The 19637-nt window shown below is 45.2% G+C and overlaps 1 protein-coding gene across 1 annotated transcript; it reads left to right on the top strand.

Moving 5' to 3' along the window:
• The first annotated feature begins 1944 nt into the window (after positions 1 to 1944).
• LRRC52 (leucine rich repeat containing 52) lies at positions 1945 to 18688 on the top strand. The gene is made up of 2 exons (XM_065896739.1): positions 1945 to 2566; positions 18363 to 18688. Exons 1-2 carry the CDS (start codon positions 1945 to 1947, stop codon positions 18686 to 18688), a joined length of 948 nt encoding a protein of 315 aa, XP_065752811.1.
• Positions 18689 to 19637: the final 949 nt, after the last annotated feature.

A 19637-nucleotide genomic window follows, 5' to 3' on the forward strand; every position in this document is an offset into this window, starting at 1 on the left:
TACAGCAGAAACTAACACAACATTGTAAATCAACTATACTCCAATAAAAATTTTAAAAATAAAAAATAAAGTATTGAGAAGATATTTTTAAAAAAGAAAGAAAGGGTGGAACATCAATAAAATCACTCCACGAGCCCTGGTAGGCCAGGCAGCATCATCTCTCATCAAAAAGAAACACAACACACACAGCGCCATCTAAATAAAGCATCCCCACCCCACCCCACCATCAAACCACACCTTTGCCCCAGCCCCGAAAAGAAACGATCACTTTGGAAATTAATTCTTCTCCATAGACTTCATGTTCCAAATTCCTCTCCTGGGCAATCATGTAAGATCTGGCCAGGAATTTATTATTTTTTTTAATTATAAGGAGATGGTGACATTTCTGTCAATAAAATTCTGCTTCAATTAGTACAATTATCATTTGGGTCATTATTTTAAGTGTTTACATTTCTACTTAAATAAGGTCACTTTCAATTCGGTAAACACACCAAAGTCATCATCCTAATTCGTGGCCTGGGAATGCTGAGTAAGTAAACACAATCAAGCATTAGCTAACCAGCCACAAATCCACTTGAGTCTATTAATTTCTCTCTTGGCAGAGAAACAAGGAAAGGGAGCAAACCATCAGAGACATTCACACATCATTCATTCAATAAATATTTATTACATATCAGGTGCCAGGCACTGTGCTAAGCTACATATAGATTTCATTACTTTATTAATATTCAAGTTATGTTATCTATGAATGTTTCAAAGAATGAAATCCTATTTTCCCTAAAATAAAAATTTTAATTCCTGAGATGCTTTTTCTTTGTTTCTGCCCCATGTGCCTTCTTCCATAGAATGGGTGATAGATCCTAACACTTAAGCTTCCAGACTCTCCATCCTTCCCTCCAAAAGACGCTCTCCCATTATCCTTCAAGCAGCTAATGAGTATAAACTCATACTAGAAGCACTAGTGAGGCCCTCATTATTTTAAAAATCCTAGAATATAAACGGTAAGAAATAGTTCCTATCATTGCACTCAGATTATTTTTTAATACATTTGGGTTTTGTTTTAGGGGGAATATTTATACTTGCTCAAAAGGCTTTTAAATACTAGTACACATATATATTCCAAATGCAGACAGGGTTGTATGCAAACTGGGAATACAGCCGTAAGAACACCACCTTATTAGGGAATTTCCCTTGCCTCATTTCAAAGGCGCTCCCCCCTCCTCCACCCTTTCCCATCTTCTCCCGACAACACCCCAAAAATGGCACCTATCCAAACTCAATACCCAAGAAAGAGACCCACGCTGAGAACTGACCTCAGGTCACTTTTCACATCAGTAAAAAAAGGGAGTTGGACTGGAGATTTCCGTGATCCCTCTATGGCCTGCGGATTAGGGGGTCCAATCTAGTCTAATCCACTGCACCTCCTTGGGGAGCTGATTCACACGCGCGCGCACGGTGAATCCGTGCGCTTCCCCCCACTCCCCCAGGGACAGCCGGCTTACTGAGTTAACACAAAACACCCTCACACCACCCAGAAGAAGAGTCAGGACTCTCCCTCCCTCAGCTGGGCAGTCTCCTGAGGCTGCTGACATCACAAAGGTGTCAACTGGCAACCTCATTGTCATGTGGCTCTCCCCTGGCTCCCCTTCACTTGCGAACGCAGGGAAAGAGTGAGACCTTTTAAAGCCGCCAAGCCGGCAGGCTTCCAGCAGCAGTCTGGGAGTGAGCAATCAGCAGAGCCACCAAGCCGGGCGGCAGGGCATTGGGCCTCGCGTTTCAACTTCTGTTCAGTTCTCCTGTAATGGAAAATCGCTTCGCCCAAAGCCAGTGTTACAGTTCTTTCCAGCGCCCCTCCCCCCGCCCCACCACGCCCCTCGGCAGCCTCCCGATCAGAGGGACAGCGCCCGCTGGAAAGTGGAAGGAGGGTAGTCGCCGCTTCTTACTATGTCCCGTGCTTCAGGCCCTGGGCCCGGGTGGTTACTCTTTTCCTTCGGAATGGGACTGGTATCGGGGTCAAGGTGTCCAAATAATTGTCAGTGTCAAGCCCAAGAAGTGATCTGCACAGGGGCCCAGTTAACTGAATACCCCTCTGACATACCCCTGAACACCCGGAGGCTCTACCTGAATGATAACAGCATCCGCTTTTTGCCAGCGATGAATCTAGGACTCCTCAGTGACCTTGTTTACTTGGACTGTCAGAAGAACTTGATTCAGGAGGTGATGGATTATACCTTCGTCGGGGTCTTCAAACTCATCTACCTCGATCTCAGCTTCAACAATTTAACCTTGATCTCCCCATACAGTTTCTCCATGCTCAGCAATCTGGTGCAACTGAACATCTCCAGCAACCCTCATCTGTTATCCCTCAACAAGTACACCTTTGCCAACACCAGCTCTTTGAGGTACCTGGACCTCAGAAATACCGGCTTGCAGACCTTGGACCATGCTGCCTTCCATAACCTCATAACACTCCAGACCCTGTATCTGAGTGGAAACCCCTGGAAATGCAACTGCTCTTTCCTGGACTTCACCATCTACTTAATAATGTCCCCTCTGAACCATCCAGGTGAGGACTTGATTGGGTGTGGGGATGAGGATGTGATGACATAGGAGGAATTGGTTCCAGAAAAAGTGAAGTCAAAAGACGGTCAGTGTGGGAGAGATATCTGGGTAAAGTTGATTGAAAGCGTTCTTATTGCTCTGCAGGATCCATCCTTGGGTTGACTGGAGAGGCAGTAAGGACCAGTAGAAAAAGTTCTAGAATAGCCATCCAAATAGCTGAGTTCTGCTCCCATACTCAGCCCTTACTACTTGGCTGTCCTTGGGGAAGTCACAATTTCTCTGTGCCTCAGTTTCCTGATCCATAAAGTAGGGACAGTATTACCAAACATACAGAGCTGTCATGTCAACAGGAAATGATATGTGTGGAAATGGTAAAGTACTGTAACTGCAAAGTGACAAAGAAATACAGGGACACTGTATTCCATTGGTAAACTATTTTAATCTGTTTAAGTCAGTGACTGACTTTTTTCAGGATCTAAAAGTAAATTCAGTCATTCATAGCCAGCAGAAAATCCAGTGGTATGATGTACAGAAGGGAAAGTTCAACAGAGACAGAGGAGGGGCACGTGAGCGACCTGGACATGAATGAGAGAGAGAGGAGAAGAGGAGGCATTTGATATCTTCTTTGTCTTCAGATGCTAACCTCACAAGGAAGGAGAGCACGGCATGAATGGGTGGAGAATGGACCACCGGTGTCCACTGTGTCAAGCAGGGAGATTCCAGTCTCACAGGCAGACCCTCAAGTCTTACCTGGTAGAGTTCCAAGCCAGTTGCTGCCACTCTATCCACTGTCCCCACCCCTCTGCCATGGTCCCTGGGGCACTCTGGTGCCTCATCCCTTCTTCTTTTCAGTGACTTTACTGTCCCATTCTTATCCTTCAATTCCCCCACTCCACCAATACCACTTTCACCCAGGGAAGTCAGAGCTTTAGTAGAAGTGTGAAATAACCCCTCACAGAAAGCCTGGAGGCACTGATGTAATTAAACCCTATCAGAACCAAATCTTCTCTGCCTTCCCTGGGTGTGTGTTTTTGAAAATATTTTCATGCACCAGCTTCACAAAAGTCCTGCTGAAGTTTCCACCCTGAAGTCCTGCCCATGTGGCAATATTCTAGAAAGATTCCTGACCAAAATGACAGACTTTAAGGCGCACTGGGGGAGAAGGAGATGGGTGGTGAGAACAAGTAAAATTGTGCCCTCCTGGCTTTCCAATGGACGTGTCTTGAACTGTCTTCCAGGCAGGGGCTGGAATCTGATGAGGCAAGCAAGGCTTCCAGGATGCAGAATTGAAGGTGGCACCGAGACTGAGTGTCTCCTTAAATTTTGTGCCCGAGGCACCTGGCCCTGCTGCCAGGTACTTCAAATTGAGTTAGAATAAATCAAAAGGAACAAATTTTGTCAGACCATCTTAACAGTACTAATCATAAAAGAACACAGGAGCAGTTTCTTGGGGGGCTTGCCTTGCCTTTCTAGTGATCATGCTTTCCACTTTTCTCAATGACTGGTGCTGTGCTGCTTTCTAGAAAGCTCTCTAAAAGAGGGTCAGTATTAATCATTCTCATGCATCAAATGTGATTCCCCAATGGGATTCTCCCTGTCAGTAGTGTTCATGTAACTAGCCTGTGGACCGGCATCATCTTTTCTTGCCACCTCCCCACCGTTCATACACATTTTCCTTGAGCAGAAACCACCAATTTGCCAGGAGGACCCCCTACTTAGCTGAAAAGGGTAAGTAGCTTGGCTTCTTCCCCAGTGCCTAAGCCTATATCACTTCACCTCCCACCAAATCTCATGTAATCAGAATTTTGCTTAAAAAGTTGTATATTCTCAGAACTTTCAGGCTAACTACTTTGGACTCCTTGACTCAATTCAATCCAGGATTGAAAAGGATTGTAAACCAGGTCTGTTTCACTGCATATTTTCAAAAACGTCAGAGGCGGGTGTCTATCTTGTCAAGCTCATAAGCTCCTCGTGAATGAAGAGTCTGGCTTTTGAGGTAGACAAATCTTTCATCCACTGGCCAGTGGGAGCCCCCCACCCTGACACACACACACACACACACACACACACACACACACACACACTTGCTAATCTGCTCATCTCTCTCTGCTGTTTGGTGGTGTAGAGGAACCCTCCCAGTTCACTTCATACAGAAATATGGTCTCATTGCTCCAGTTCACTATTATTATCTCTTAAAAACAGCGGTGAGCCCCAGCTCAGACATAGAATAATTTAGCTTTGTACGGAGTTTTGCAGCTGCTGAAGTTTTTTCACACATGCTGTTTCAGTTTCTTTACTTGAGTGTCACACCAACCCTTAAATTTTGTGCTCTAGGACTGTGGAAGAGGCTAGGATGGATATTTTTAACCCCTATCTTATGGTTAAGAAGGTAAACTGATTCACCCAAAACCACACAGCTACTAAAAGGCAAGAAAATGGTTTGAACCTCCTGATTTCAAATTCAAGTCTTTTCCCATGTGGCAACTCTCTCTTAAATCCTCATATTACATAACTATGATCGAATAAGTCACTTTAGTTATAAATATGTCATGTTTTAAGCATATGCCCACAGCACCTAAATTTCAGCTTTACCTGTCTACACTTGGAACTCACACTAGATCATTTTCATTGGATAATAAGCCCTAGTCATCATAAACTCATTATAATATGCCTGCACTTCCCTTGCAAACTGAGGTTTCACCCCAATCTACCCGAACTCTAAAAGAATGAACCTAACCTCAGTGTTTGCTCTCCTTTGCATGTTGTTCAGTCTGGTTCTCCCTTCCCATACACACACACACACACACACACACACAACCACAAACATACACACGAACACACATGCAAACACATACATACATGCACATATACAAACACAAAGTTGTGTCTACACAAACATACCATACATACATATATACATAATTACATACACACTCACCCACATATTACATGTGCATGACACACATACACATATAAATGCACAGATACACATCAACACATGAACACACACACACACAGAAACATACACAAAAAGCTGAAAACACACAATAAAATTCATTAGATGCTTCTCTTGCCCTTTAGCCAGACCTCAACATAATGGAAGATGTTTATTTCATGTGACTCTCATATGATGATTCATGCCTCTGTTAGGTGGAAATATCTTTGCTATTTACAAACACTCTAGTTGAACTCTCAACCTTTAGCCCACCTATTATACCACATTTCTATCAAAACGGTACTCTCTGGCATGTTCTAGAATGGGGTCTACACATCTCTTCCCCATGTGCCCAAATTTCAGGATACAGGAAGAATTTCTATGAAATAAGCTAAATAACCTGGTTATTTATAAAGGAGAATCCAACTTAAAAATGGGTTTCGTTTTAGACCCAGGGAGATACTAAGCCTCAGTATTGGGAGATTTTGCCTGCCGTGCAGTATTGAGGTCTGCATGACAGCAGAATTCCAGTATATAGACCCCTTGTAAAGCAAGGCAGTGAAGTAAGGGACTTCCATGCTACCACTCAGCTCAGGCATTCATCCATTTAAATATTTATTGAGTGCCTATTATGTGCCAAACAAGTGTTCATAGAGGTAGCTAGCCAAGAACCCTGGGGTTGTGCATTGAGACTCATCTGACTACGGGCCACCTCCACCTTATGTGTCCCACGGTCCAATTAGGCACAGCAGAACTAACCTCACTGGACACAGCAAGACAAGAAAGGCAAGCATGTGCCTTTTGGGGTAGAACAAGTACTTCGGACAGCCTCAGCTTCAGGTGGTGAAGGACGGCCACCATACAGGCAGGAGAGCCCAGTATGAAGAGCTCAGGTTCTGGAGTGTAACAGTTGTGGATCATAACTCTAGCCCTGCCACTTTGTATCTGTAGGAGATAGATAATTTACTTAAGCTCTCCACACTTCAATTTCCTCATCTTTCAGACAGGTCTAATAATAGAACCAACCTCTCTAGGGCTGGTGTAAGGATGAAATGAGAACATTTATAAACTGCCATTAACATTAAGCCTGGCGCACCATAAACATTCAATAAACAAATGGTTGGCAGATATAGGAAAGACACAGGATACTAAGAGAGTAGCAAATATCATTCAGGTGGTCCCTGGGACAAGCAGTGGACTTCAGGAAGGCTCAGCCTTATTGGAAGACAGTGTACCCTGTCCAGGAGATATGACCGTACAGATGCATATGGGGATATAAATAGGAGATGGGAAGGTAGGCAGCAGGTCCCAGGATTCTAATCCCTGAGAAAATGGGACAGAGGGAATCCTGGAGTTGAATATTGGATGAGTTATGAATACAGGAGTTCAGACCCTGGGAAATAAAACCAGAAGCTGAAATCAAGGCTTGGTCTCAGCCCAGGCCATGAGACTCAGGGCTGGGCCAGCAGCAGTGGCTCTTCCTGAGTCACCTGAGTCTGGAACTGAAGTTCTATCTTAAACACAAACCCCACTTCCAGAAACAGGTGTGAACATGCAGACATCTTTCAAGGGATGAGGGCAAGGAGGTCAGTTCAACTATGGGACAGACATGGCCTTAGGAGAAGGAAGTCACCTACATGGTGTAATTTTGTGATCTGAAGAGTAATGAGCAGTATTTTTGCCCCAGTCTCTCCCCATCCACTGCCTACCATTGGGCTAAAATTAGCCATTAGAGATTCATCCTTCAGGGTCCCTAAAAGTGCCCCAATCTTGAAAAGGATTGTGAACAAATATGTAAGTTCCAGGGCAGAATAATACTGGTTCCCCTAAGCTTTTATCAACTTTCATATCAGAGGGAAGAGTGAGTTCTTGGGAAATGCAATTAGCTAAGATTAATTCTGCAGCAGTGGGGGAACCTTGGAGGAAGCCAAGATCCAGGAAAGAAATGGAGAGGTGTTAAAACAAAAGACATGAGGGCAATAATATGTCCTTCCCCTATGTCACGCCTTGGCTAAGTTCACCCCCCACAGAGGGGCTATAGAGGAGGCTGAATGTTTTATTCACCTTATTTCATCACAAGGCTACAGCAGATAGGAACATCAAAACTTTCCCATATTGACAAGAGATTTGGCGCTATCATCAAAAGTCTTCCTCAAAGGAAACCCTCCAATGATATACTCACCAGATGCACTGAAAACTGCCCAGTCCTCAAAGAGTTCACGTATTGACTTTCCAAACACAAAAATCATAGCAGAAATGGAGGTGAGTTGAAATGTGCTGGTTGCCTGGATGCTCTGATCAATACAGAGTTAAAACAGGTCCACAGATTCCATTTCCTTTTTGGCTCAGGTCAGAAAATAGGAGAACTAATTCCTGGCTGGAACTGTAATTTTCCAGTCATTAATGCTGTTTGAAGGTGAGAGTAGAAATTGAGCTCTTCCCAGGAGAGAGCTCCCCAGCAGGACAGGGTTGAATGCCTCTGAAGATGCTCTCAAAAACTCATGTAGTTCTAAGCTCCTGGACAGAAAAAGCCTGGCTTCCTACATCCCCTCCACCCTCAAAGTCTGGTCCAGCACTGTCCAACAAAAGCTTCTGCAGCAGTAGAAATGGTCTAAACCTGTGCTGTCCAATATACTACCCACTAGCCACACGTGGCTGTTGAGCTCTTGAAATTAGGCTAGTAGAACTGAGGAACTGAATTTTTCATTTTACATCATTTCAATTCATTTAAATAGCCACATGTATGGCTAGTGGCCACTATATTGGTGGGCGAAGCCTTTAATATAGGAAGATATAGGAATCTTAAGCTGGAACTTTAGAATCTAGCCACATCCCAGGTAAGTGGCTATAGAGCCCAGCCCAGCATGGAGATCTTCTGACACCCAAGTTCAATGCTTTCTCCCATGCCATGGTATTTCCTTACTATCAGGCACATCACTGTCTATTCAACTCTGAAACATTTATTGTGTGTTTATTACGTGCCCAACATTGTATTTATGTTGCTGGGGTGCTTTATCACAGGGAAAGAAGTCATAATTCCTGTCCTGAATAAGGCAAATCTAGGGGGATACAAGAGAGAGAAAATGCAGTTGAAAGCCAGGAAGCCTGATCCCAGTCATGCCTGTGTGTGATTTGGGGTGAGTCATTTTTCCCTCTGAGTCTCATTTGTCTCTGAAATAAGGGAAGAGGATTAGATACTCTATAAATCCCTTCTCGTTGGCAGCCTATGAACCTAAATAGAAAGATAAGATGCACTTAGATGAAGGGAAAGGAGAGCAGTGGTCAGCAGACAGGGTCCCAGATGACCAAGTGCACAATGAGTCCGTGTCGAGGTGCAGGTGTTCCTAGAGATGAGGGCAGTGGTGACACAATTAGGAAGTGCAACCTCTAACCCCTGCACTCTCCCACTTCCTGTCTTAAGCAATGGCCTTGAACAATGTCTGGCCTTGAAAAATGCCTCCACCCCCCAGGCACTCAGTGCCCCGGACTTTCCTCCCAGACCTGGTCTGCTCCACCAGTGGTTCTCAAACTGTCATGAGCACAAGAGCCCAGGCTCCACGTCTAGAGGTGATGACTCAGTGAGATGTTGGAGCAGGTGCTCCTTAGGCCACATTTTGAGAAACCCTAGGACAATGGTCTGGGTTCTAGCTCTATGGTGGCTACTCCATCTGGTGAATAAATTGATTTACACTAAGATGTTAGTAGCTAATAATGTTTTGATATGTCTCCCTCAAGGAGCATTTGCAGTGTGACAGGGAACAACCAGAAACAGTGAGAATTCAGAAAATCACAGGCTACTAACGTAGATGTGGCGGTAGTCTCAGGACAGAGGTTCTGTCTGTGTCAACCCTTACATTATAGTCCTTAGGCAGTCCTGCTTAGTCCGATGGTGGGGCCCACAAGTCAAAAAGAGGGGTCTGCACAGGAGTGCTGCCGATGCAGGGGGACAAAGCCACTCAGGGACATCTGCAGGGAGCAGATGGGTTGGGTCATGTGCTGTTTCAAGTCCAAGTCATTTTGAGGGCATTTTGAACAGGAACATCTCAGTCTCATTCTGAGGCTATTTCATCCTGTATTCAAAGCTGCTCTCATAGGATAATGGCCCTATTTGAATCCACCAAGTACAAAATCATCTACAACTGCGCCAAAACTTAGATTTCTAGAATGAATTCAGGTCCTCACACCCTTCCACTATGCTAACCCATCTCCTCCATCACGGAAATTGCAATAAAGACCAGACACCAGAAAAGGGAACAGCTGGGCAGCAGTCATTGCCAAGGCTGTCAACTGCTCCGCTAGCACACCTCTCCCACCTTATCACGAACACCCTGGCCTTGTGGCTCCCTCCTGTTGAGAGCCAGTGGAGCAGCCTCATGAGGACAACAAGGGGGCTGAGAGGGGTGCGACTGGGTCAGTGATCCCTAAATCATCCAGAAAATTCGAGAAGGGGTGGGGATGGCAAGCATGTGCGGTTTGGGAAGGACCTCTAACTCGACCCTGTTGGAATCCCTTAGAGTGGGTGATCTAAAGTTCCCTCGAGCTCAGAAATGCCAGACCTCTATGCATGGCCCCTCTGATCGCCCAACACCACTCAGGCCCCTGGAAGGAGGCAGTGCAAGGCCAGCCAAAGCAGCCAACCTCAGTTTCTTCATCTCTAGAGATGAAGAATTCCCCGAGCTGTAAGGAATCCAGCAAAGCACAGATGCAGCTAGAAAGAGAAACAGGGGTCTGGCCACCTAGGGCCTTTGTTTATGGTTTTTCTAGGGAACATGTAACGTATCTTGAGAAGTTTTGGCAGGCAGGCAAGATGGATACAGGGCTAGGAGGCTCGTATGGGCATTCAGACAAGAGAGGATGGCAACAGTGTGGATGAAGAGGTACAGACAGGTCAGAAGCAACTGTTTAGAAGGTAGAAGCAACAGGACTTGGGACTGAACTAGACCCTCCCAGAGTTCCCTGTACTCCCTTTGTGACTCTTAGCACAATTAACAGATTTGTATTAATTTAACATTTGTCTTCCCTGATAGACAGGAAGGTCTGTAGGAGCAAAGAGCAGGTCTGAATCTTCAGAAAGATTCAGACACAGAGAAAATGCTCAAGAAATATTTGAGTGAATAAAAAATCGATGAGACATGGAAAATAAAGGAAAAGAAAAAAATCAAGTATTGGCTTGGACAGCTATGGGGGCTCCACTGAGAGGAGGGGTAGTGAGGGGATTAGGAGAGAAGCCAAGTCCCATCATGAACGTGTTGAGTGGGAGGTCTTTGTGAGCCAGGAGGCATTTGGATATTCTGACCTGAAATTCATAATAGAGAATAAAATATATGTTTGGAAATCATCAGCTCACTGGTGATCATCAAAACCAAACAAAGGATGAGGTCAGCCAGGGAAAGAGTTTAGAATGAGAGGGTAACAGGGCAAGGACAGAAGCTTTGGGGGAATGCCAACATATTGAAGCATCAAGTAAGAAAAGCAGAGAGCTTAATAAAGTGAAGGGACCAGCAATGGAAATATGGTGCAGGGTGGTGTGGTCTTTCTAGACAGAGGGAAGAACAAGTGCAAAGGCCCTGGGGTGCAATGAGCTCGATGTAGCAGAAGGTGGGTATGGCTGAAGCGGAGTGAAGTCAAGGTAAGAAATGAGGTAAAAAATCAGAAGCCAGATCTTATAGGACCAACAGGCCATGGAGAGGCTTTTGACTTTATTCTAAATGTGACAGGAAGTCATGAAAGGGTTTTGAGCAGGAAGTGACACGATCTATGGTTTACAGCTGGTTCCCACTGCTAGATGGAGAGAGACTGTGGAAAGTGGGGACACAAGTTAAGAGGCTGTCACAGTTCAGGCAAAGGGAAGACTGTGGCTTGGCCCAGGGTAATGGTCCAGAAGATAAGAAGAGGTAAGAATTGGGATATATTTTGAAGGTAGGACTAACAGGATTGTCTCATGGCTTAAATTATGGGATGTGAGAGAGGAAACAGGAAGGGCTCCCAAGTTTCTGCCTGGGTGACTGGTGAACGGTGCTGTCTTCCACCACTGAACTTTTCTAAATTGCCTATTATCCATGAGGATAATAACTGTCCACTATCTGGATTTTTCTGAGAAGATGAGTTATTATTCAGCAGGTCCAGCTCTAGGCCAAACTGAGAGCAAACTAGGGTTTGCCATTAGCTTCCAGGAACTGATTGGTACCATCCCCCAGGCCTGTCATGTAGCTGGCTCCCCTCCTCCATCAAGAAAGGCAGTAGCAGGGGTTCCCCAGGGAAGGGATTAAGTCATTGGCTTCTTTTTCAGAGGACTTTACACTTTAAGCCTTCTTTTATCAGTGGAATGAATGGTTCTATCTCCTGCTGACAGAATTTTGGGCACTGACAAGCACATGAGAAGTATGAGGAAAAGGGGTCTTTCTACCTCTAAATCTTGCCCATATACAACCACTTATACAAAAAAACCAGTCCTGTAGCCTAAAGCACCCTTAAAGCACAGGAATAATCAGGTTGAACTTGCTGGATTTCAAGGTTGTTCCTGTAATGTTCCAAGAGTCTATGAATCAGGTTTAACCTTTACCAAAATATGAACTCTTTATCCAAGGGAAAAAATTGTATCAGATAAGAACTGTACTGCCCAAGCCCAAATCATCCAAAGCCAAGGACGCTTCAGACCGAGAGTCAGCACACACTTTCTATGAAAGGGCAAATAATGAATATTTTAAGCTTTGTGGGTCTTTGTTGCCACTATTCACTCTGTCATTTGTAACATGAAAGCAGCCATAGAATATACATGAATGAATGGGCATGGCTGTGTTCCAATAAAACTTTATTTACAAAAACAGGCTGCAGGATGGATTTGGCCCACAGGTTGTAATTTGCTGAAGCCTGGCTCATGCCATCAAGGGAAGACAGCTGAGTGATGAGGAAAAGAAGCTCTAGGGTGGCAAAGGTAGGAGCCAATGGAGGACTAGAAATGCTCAGAGGACCATGCATGAGGGTCTAAGAAGGGAGCCTTGCTGGCCAGTTGGCTTTGGTGGTGCTGGGCTGCTATACGGTCCAGTCTAGGTTTCCCTCTAGGGAGTCTTCTCCTCTGAGCCACCCATAGTACAGCAGAATATGATAGTGATCCCCTCAAATTCTAGCAGAAACCCGTCCTAAACAGCAAGGCCAAAAATATGAGTTTAAACCCATAATCCACCCATTCTCTATGCATTCAATAGACATTTATCAAACCTCTATTGTGTACCAGGCACTAGGGATACAAAGGTGAACAAATAGGGTCTCTGCTCTCAAACAGTAATTGGGGAATAATAATAACTACCTTTTGCCATCATGCTGGCAGCCCTTGCATCCTCAGCCCCTTGCCCATCTGCACTTACCCTCATTTCCTTCTCTGCAGTCTCAGAGGACACTTCAAGGCTTACCCCTCCATTTGAACAGAACAGTCATCTGTTCCTGCCTCCTCCAGGACTTCACACCCCTTAGCTCACTGAATCCTTCCCCAGACTCTCATGAGGTAAGCAGGGATTGGTATCAGCCTAGTGTAGAGTAGTCCAAGATGGCAAGAGGTTAGTTAGCTGACCCACCTATAGTCTTCTATCTCCCCAGGTTCCCTTTCCTCCAGCCGAGCATTATGTCAATGACATTGACCCCAAGGGGCATTAATAACAAACAATATTTAATTCACTCAACAAACATACTTTGAGCTCTAGTATGTGTTAAGCGCTATTCTAGATGTTGAGGACACAACAGTGAAAACAAATCCATGTCTTCATGGAGTTCATAATCTAGTGGGCGGAGGCAGACAAGTGAATAGGTAGTTGACAAATACATAATTTAGCTGGAGGAAACAATACTGAACCTCTAATGATGTTCAGGCAAGCTGGGGCCTAAGGAGGAGAAATGAGGGAATTAGGCCCTTCTCTAGGTTCCAGGTGGAAGTTTCATGACAAAGTGCTTAAGCTGATGGAAACTGGTATTTGCTCTCCAAGTTGCAGTGTAATTGAGAGAGAAGTCTCCAAATTCTATCCTCTCACTTTACGTGGCCACCACATGGAGGCTGGCCTCCTCCACTCAGCCCAGACAGGTCCTAAGCCTTGCTGGCCAGTTGGCTTTGGTGGTGCTGGGCTGCTATATGGTCCAGTCTAGCAGCAGACCCCAGAACTGTGGTCACTTCTGCAGACCAAGAAAAGGAGCAGTTCCTCTTAAAACCACCAGGTTCAAGCTGGCTTTCTGAAGGAAGGCTTTCCGGGCTCCTGCATTAACAGGTGTGGTTCTGGGCCCCAGAAACTCTTGCTGCTCCATGCATTCGATTTTGGCAGACAGGTTTTCCACCTGTGAGCAACGTGCCACATGTGGAACTAAATAAGGGGGTAGTTTATGTTTCCTCAGGAACTATTTGCAGGAAGAATTTAAACATTAATGATACCTGTAATTGTACCTGGGCGCTTTAACTGGGGCAAATGTCCTGCACCCATGAAGTAGAGCTGAGGAAGTGATAAGATGGGGCTTAGTCACATGTTTGTAATGTGAATGGAAGCCCTGGGATTGTGCAGAACACAGAACACACAGCAGTACCTGGTAGCCTTTTCTCAGAGGCAAGGAGATCAAGAAAGGCAGAGACAGAATAACTGATGAACAATTTATTCGTTCTGTAGCCTGGGAATAGTTAAAGCTACTTAGCGGGGTGCTCAGGAGTAGAGTTTAATTTTGTGAAGCACCTTATATGGTGTCTAGCACATATCAGACACTCCAGGATGAGTAGATAGGTCTATAAACTCTAAAGTCGTCATACTAGACTAGGAAAAGAATGCATGACTAACAAGCTAAAGAAGAGGAAATGAAATAATAAAATAGAAGGAACATAGTCAAGGGGTAGGATCATTTAAAAAGTAGGACAAATGGAAAACAAATAGTTAATCCAAATATATCAGTCTAACATTAAACATTAATGGGCTGATTAAAATACAAAGTTTGCTAGATTGATGAGAAACAAAACCAAACTACATCCTGCTTACTAAATATGCCTTAAGTATAGAAACATAGAAAGATCAAAAGTAAAAGGATGGGAAAAGCTACACAATGCAAACACTGACCAAAAGAAATTTGGTACAGCCATACTTATGTCATCAAACAGAGTACACTTTAAGGTACGAAGCATTACTACAGATAATAAGTGATATTGATCAATGAGAAAAGGATAAATCTACCAAGAAGAGGTAACTTTATATGCATCTAATAGCATAGCTTCAAAATATGTAAAGCAAAACTTGACAGAATTATACAGAGAAGTAGACAACTGCATAATCATAACTGGTGGCTTTAACATACTTCCCCTGTAACTAATAGACAACTAACAATCTAATAGTAACGGAGACAATAGTTTTGAAAAGTCAATAAAAAGTCAAAGAATATAAAAAGTCAATAAAGATATAAATAAAATAAATAAAGATACAGAAGATTTGTATAAAACCACACCCTAATCAACATACAATGTACTCAACAAAGACAGAATACATTTTTTTCAGTGCACATGCAAAAACTACTAAAATCGACTTTATGTCCAGCCATAAAGCAAATTCTCGATAAATCTCAAAGGGTTGAAATCATAAAGAGTATGTCTCTGACCACAGTAGAACTGAGCTAGAACTCAATAATAAAAACATTACTAGAAAATCCCCAAATACTTAAAAATTAAGTAATTCATTCAGTGAATGATAGCTCTTGTTATCAAGAGCGGTAATGATCAGACAAGGATTATGTCATCAAGAGCTAAAAATGTCTCTAGTAGGAGAGAAAAGATGTACCCCTTCTCTGGCAAATAACCACCAAGCAACACAGAATGTGGTAGGTGCAGTAAGAATGATACTAGGAAATGCTATAGATGAGTTCGAAGTGGGAACAATCACATGACTGCCCTCTGACGTGGTTTGGGAAGGGTTACTGGGGGTAGATGCATGTACACTAGACCTTGAGGGATAGGAAGGACTTGATCACGCAAAAGTTAGAGGAAGAGATATTTGACGCAAAAAGAGCAGTGTAACAAAGCTAGCTACAGATAAGGGGGATATGTAATCAAGGAATAAAGACAGTTTAATTTGAAAAGGGTGGGGTACTGGGGGAACTCGGAATTAAGGTGGGAAAGGTAGGAGGGGGCAGATCCCGAGGGCTCTGAACACCAGGCCGGTTGATCTGGATGCTATTCTGAGCCCCACAGGGGAGTCAGAGGAGGGTTTTGATCCAGAGTGTGCCTGGCAAGAGCCTAGCTTGCAGAAGGGGAAATCTGGCAGGAGTGTGTGAAATGGTCCAGAGCTGGGAAACTGGGAATGGGTGGAGACAGACCTGCTAAGAGTTGAGAGCTCACACCTTGGCGGTGACAGGCAATGAGGGGGGGAGAGTGAATGCAGCAGTAGAAAAACGCTCCCCACAGATCCACCCACATCCCTCACTTAAAAGCAGCCTAACAATGCATTAAAATCACTGCCTAATTGCTCCTTTCAAGGTAATGCTCCAAAATGGAGAAATATGCGTTTAATGTTTAGTCTCATCTCTGCCACCCAAGTCCCAATTTAAAAGCCTAATCTTTTTAAAAATAGAATGAGATAAACTGCCGTAGGCACACTCCAGACCCTCAGAATCCCATGTTCTCCTTTCTCAAATACATCTTTCTTTGTATATTCCCATGTGGTGTCTCTGGCAGCTTGGGCAGGTGACTTAAGCCCTCTCTTGCTAGAATTCCTGAAGATGGCAGGGGCCTCCCTTACTCCTCACTAGCCCCACTCTTGGGCCTCCTGGGCAAAGCCCCAGAGGTCCTGGAAGCAGGCTGACTAGAGACAGGTCTTGAGGTGTAATTGTGTTCCTGTCCCTTTACAGCACGCTGAGATGGAGGCCCAAGGCCCCTTTCCCTCTCCCACGGGCCAGGGTTGCCCTGAGGGCCACTGTCTCACACTCATTCCAGAGAGGGTCTTCTTCCTCTCCTTTCCTCTGTAATCTTTGTAGCCAGTGGATGTAGCAGCCCCCATGCTGGCTTCCTCCTCGTATGTCTACAGCCTCCTCCATCAGGGAGTCCTCACAGCACCACAGACTTCAGGCCATCTTCCTGAAAGTAACAAATGACTTCACTATAGGTGCACTGACCCAGAACCAGGGTGCAGGGAATAGCGTCCAGCTTGGAGAGACTTAGCACTCAGCCTGGACAGCTGTCTCCAGCCACCCAAAGCCAGCTGCCTCCTACCCAGTCAGCTCACTTCTGTATTCCTTTCCCTAATTCTCCTGCTTCTAGCTCCAGTCCAAACCTGATTTCCCTCACGTCCTTGGTCACCAAGGATATCAGTGTCTTCACATAGTCTGAAGTTTTTACACTGATCTAGGTGAAGCTTCCCCCTACACTCGCCTCTCTCTGTATCTCCCACTTCTGCCAAAAAAAGCTCAGATAGCTCAGTCTGGGTTTTCTCTGTCTCCTGTCCCCTGACTGGAACCTGCAGGTTATCCAAAACCTTCAAGTTAGGAAACCTTCCTGAGTCTCAGTTTCCTTATGTGTAAAACAAGGATGATAGTGTGTGTCAACGTTGCTGTAAGAATTAAACGAGATAGCATTTGTATATCACTTAGCATGTAGAAAGAACTTGGTAAATATTAGCTGCTATTATGATTTGGATCATATTGTCTCAAACCCTGGTCTCAACCCTGAATGTGAGCTCATTTATCTAATGCTCATTTATATTCACCTGGACGCCGCTCACAGGCACCTCAGCATCAACACGGCGGAGTATATGGAGCTAGAAAAATGCAGGGCTGATGACAGGGCTCTGAGTCATCTGTGCATCTATTGTGCACAGCGTATTGTGTGCACTATTGTGTACAATAGCTTGCCTTCTCACCTGCGGCAGTTAAGTCCTCCTAACTACCCTGAGAATAGGTATCATTCTTTGTAAGATGAGGCAATGGTATTCAGAGACAGAGTCAGACATCCTGCTGAAGTTTACCAAATTAGTAAGTAACAGTGTGTTTGAACCCTAGTCTGTCTGTCTCCAGAGCCCACTTTGCCTTCTGTTATATACTGAAGTCCGCAGTGCTTGGTGTGGAAAGGTGCTCAGAGAAGGAGCCAGGCAGCTGAGTCAGTGGCTAAAAAGGACTGAAGGCTCATGTAGATCATATGATCATCTAGTGATACCAACATCACCACTGAGAAACAGAACTGCTTCCGGTATTGGCTGTCTCTTTTCCCTGAGCTCCCCCTTTATTTCTCCAGGTTGGGGGCGGGTGGAGCTGAGGGTGAGGCATAGAGAGCACACAGTAGGCATTTCCAGAGAATTTTGTCCCTCCTAAGTGGCGTGCGATGACATTGGGTAGCCTTAGTGATCCCTGGCTGGGCTCAGGAACAGGGCAAGGGGAAAGGACAAAGCAGAGGGGGAAGGAGGGGGTCAATAAGAGGAAGGGGAGACAGAGATGACGAGCACTGGTGGAGTTCTGTGGAGTGTCAACACTCCACGGCAATCTTGCTTAAGTTTCCAACCTCCCAGCTCCTGCTGTGGTCTCTCGTTCCTTGAGGAGCCTTAGAAAGCAAAGCCCATTTTCAGGAGGTGAATCTGAACACAGCTAAGCCTCGGGCAAAAAGCAGTCCAGGAGCAGTCTCAAACCTTAATGTGCCCCAGAGATCACCTGGGGATCTTGTTAAGATTCAGATTCGGATTCAGGAGGCCGTGGGGTGGTGCCTGAGATTCTGCATTTCTAACGGGGTCCATGTGATGCCGATATCGCTGGCCCACAGACCACACTTTGAGTAGCGAGAGTCCAGACAGCCTCTCCGAGTCCCTGCTGGCCTCAGCACCCTGGGGGTTCTGCTGTTTCAGCACTCTGCCTGCTGTGTGTTTCCTCTTAGATGAACAAAATGCCACGTGCCTGGAGCCCACAGAACTGGCAGGGTGGCCCATCACGAAGGTGGGGAACCCGCTCCGGTACATGTGCGTCACGCACCTGGACCACCAAGACTACATCTTCCTGCTGCTCATCGGCTTTTGCATCTTCTCCGCGGGCACCGTGGCCGCCTGGCTGACGGGCGTGTGCGCCGTGCTCTACCAGAATGCCCGCCGCAGATCGAGCGAGGATGAGGCAGAGGACGAGCTCGGGCAGAGTGTAGAAGCCAGCAGGAGGATTTTTCAAAGCAGGGTGGAGTCTGGCCAGGACGGGTTTCCTCAGCTGATTTAGTTGCCAGGCGTTGCTGTCTGATGGACTTTTCCCAGGCTCCCTGCTTTCTGTCTTGCCCTCCCCTCCCCACTCCTCAAAGCTGTCTTAGAGGTTGAAGCCTACTAGTAAAATAAATAAAACATTTGGTGGCCATTTCACAGGGTGGTCCTTTCCTGTTCAACCAACCCAGGGATAATTCCTTGATCTCAGAAGGATGGCATAGAACAAAGTCTAGAGAAGCTGTTGGAGGCACCTAAATGCTGAGGAAGGCCACAAGGAAAGCGGGCCAACTTGTGTTTGATGAGCACCTACTATGCTATGCTCCTAAACTAAGTGCTGGAGGGAGGGATGTGACAAATACAAGATTTGAGATCCGTCCTCAAAGAGCAACAATTTAGGGCAGGGTTGTGGGGGGAGGGCAGTCAAGATTAAAATGATTCAAATGGAGAAAAATACAAGGCAAAATGACAAGGACTAACATGAATGGAATATGTCTATGGGCTATCTTCACACTTCACCTCCTAATTATCAGAACAATCCTACTTTACAGTGACACTGTTTTACTCAAATGGTAAGAAGTACAGCCTCCCAAAGTCCACATCCTTTCCTTTAAACAAAGCTGCCTTTCAAAGGGATGTTTAGCAACATAACCAAAGGTCCGTCGTGTCAGCCTTGGACAAAACGAAGGAGAGAGGCACACAGAGCCAGCCACCACTTACTGAGGCCTTACCAAATGCCCAGCATCCTACCACGCTTCAGAAACATTTTCTCATGGGGTTAATCCTCACAACAACCAGGTCAGGAGGTCATTGTTGCCTCATTTTTCTGATGCTCAGAGAGACCACAGCTCAAGATCACACAGATGATAAGATGCAGAACAATTGCTGAACCTCAGGCTGCCTGACCCCAAAGCCCATGCTCTATGCACTGTGACCTCCTGTCTCTGATAAAGCAACAGAATAGCTAAGTA

Source organism: Phocoena phocoena, chromosome 1 (genome assembly GCF_963924675.1).
Source record: "Phocoena phocoena chromosome 1, mPhoPho1.1, whole genome shotgun sequence".
NCBI lineage: Eukaryota > Metazoa > Chordata > Mammalia > Artiodactyla > Phocoenidae > Phocoena > Phocoena phocoena.

Coding starts and splice junctions, on each gene's coding strand:
- LRRC52 (XM_065896739.1), top strand. CDS start 1,945: ATGTCCCGTGCTTCAGGCCCTGGGCCCGGGTGGTTACTCTTTTCCTTC. Junction 2,567..18,362: donor GTCCCCTCTGAACCATCCAG/GTGAGGACTTGA, acceptor GTTTCCTCTTAG/ATGAACAAAATGCCACGTGC.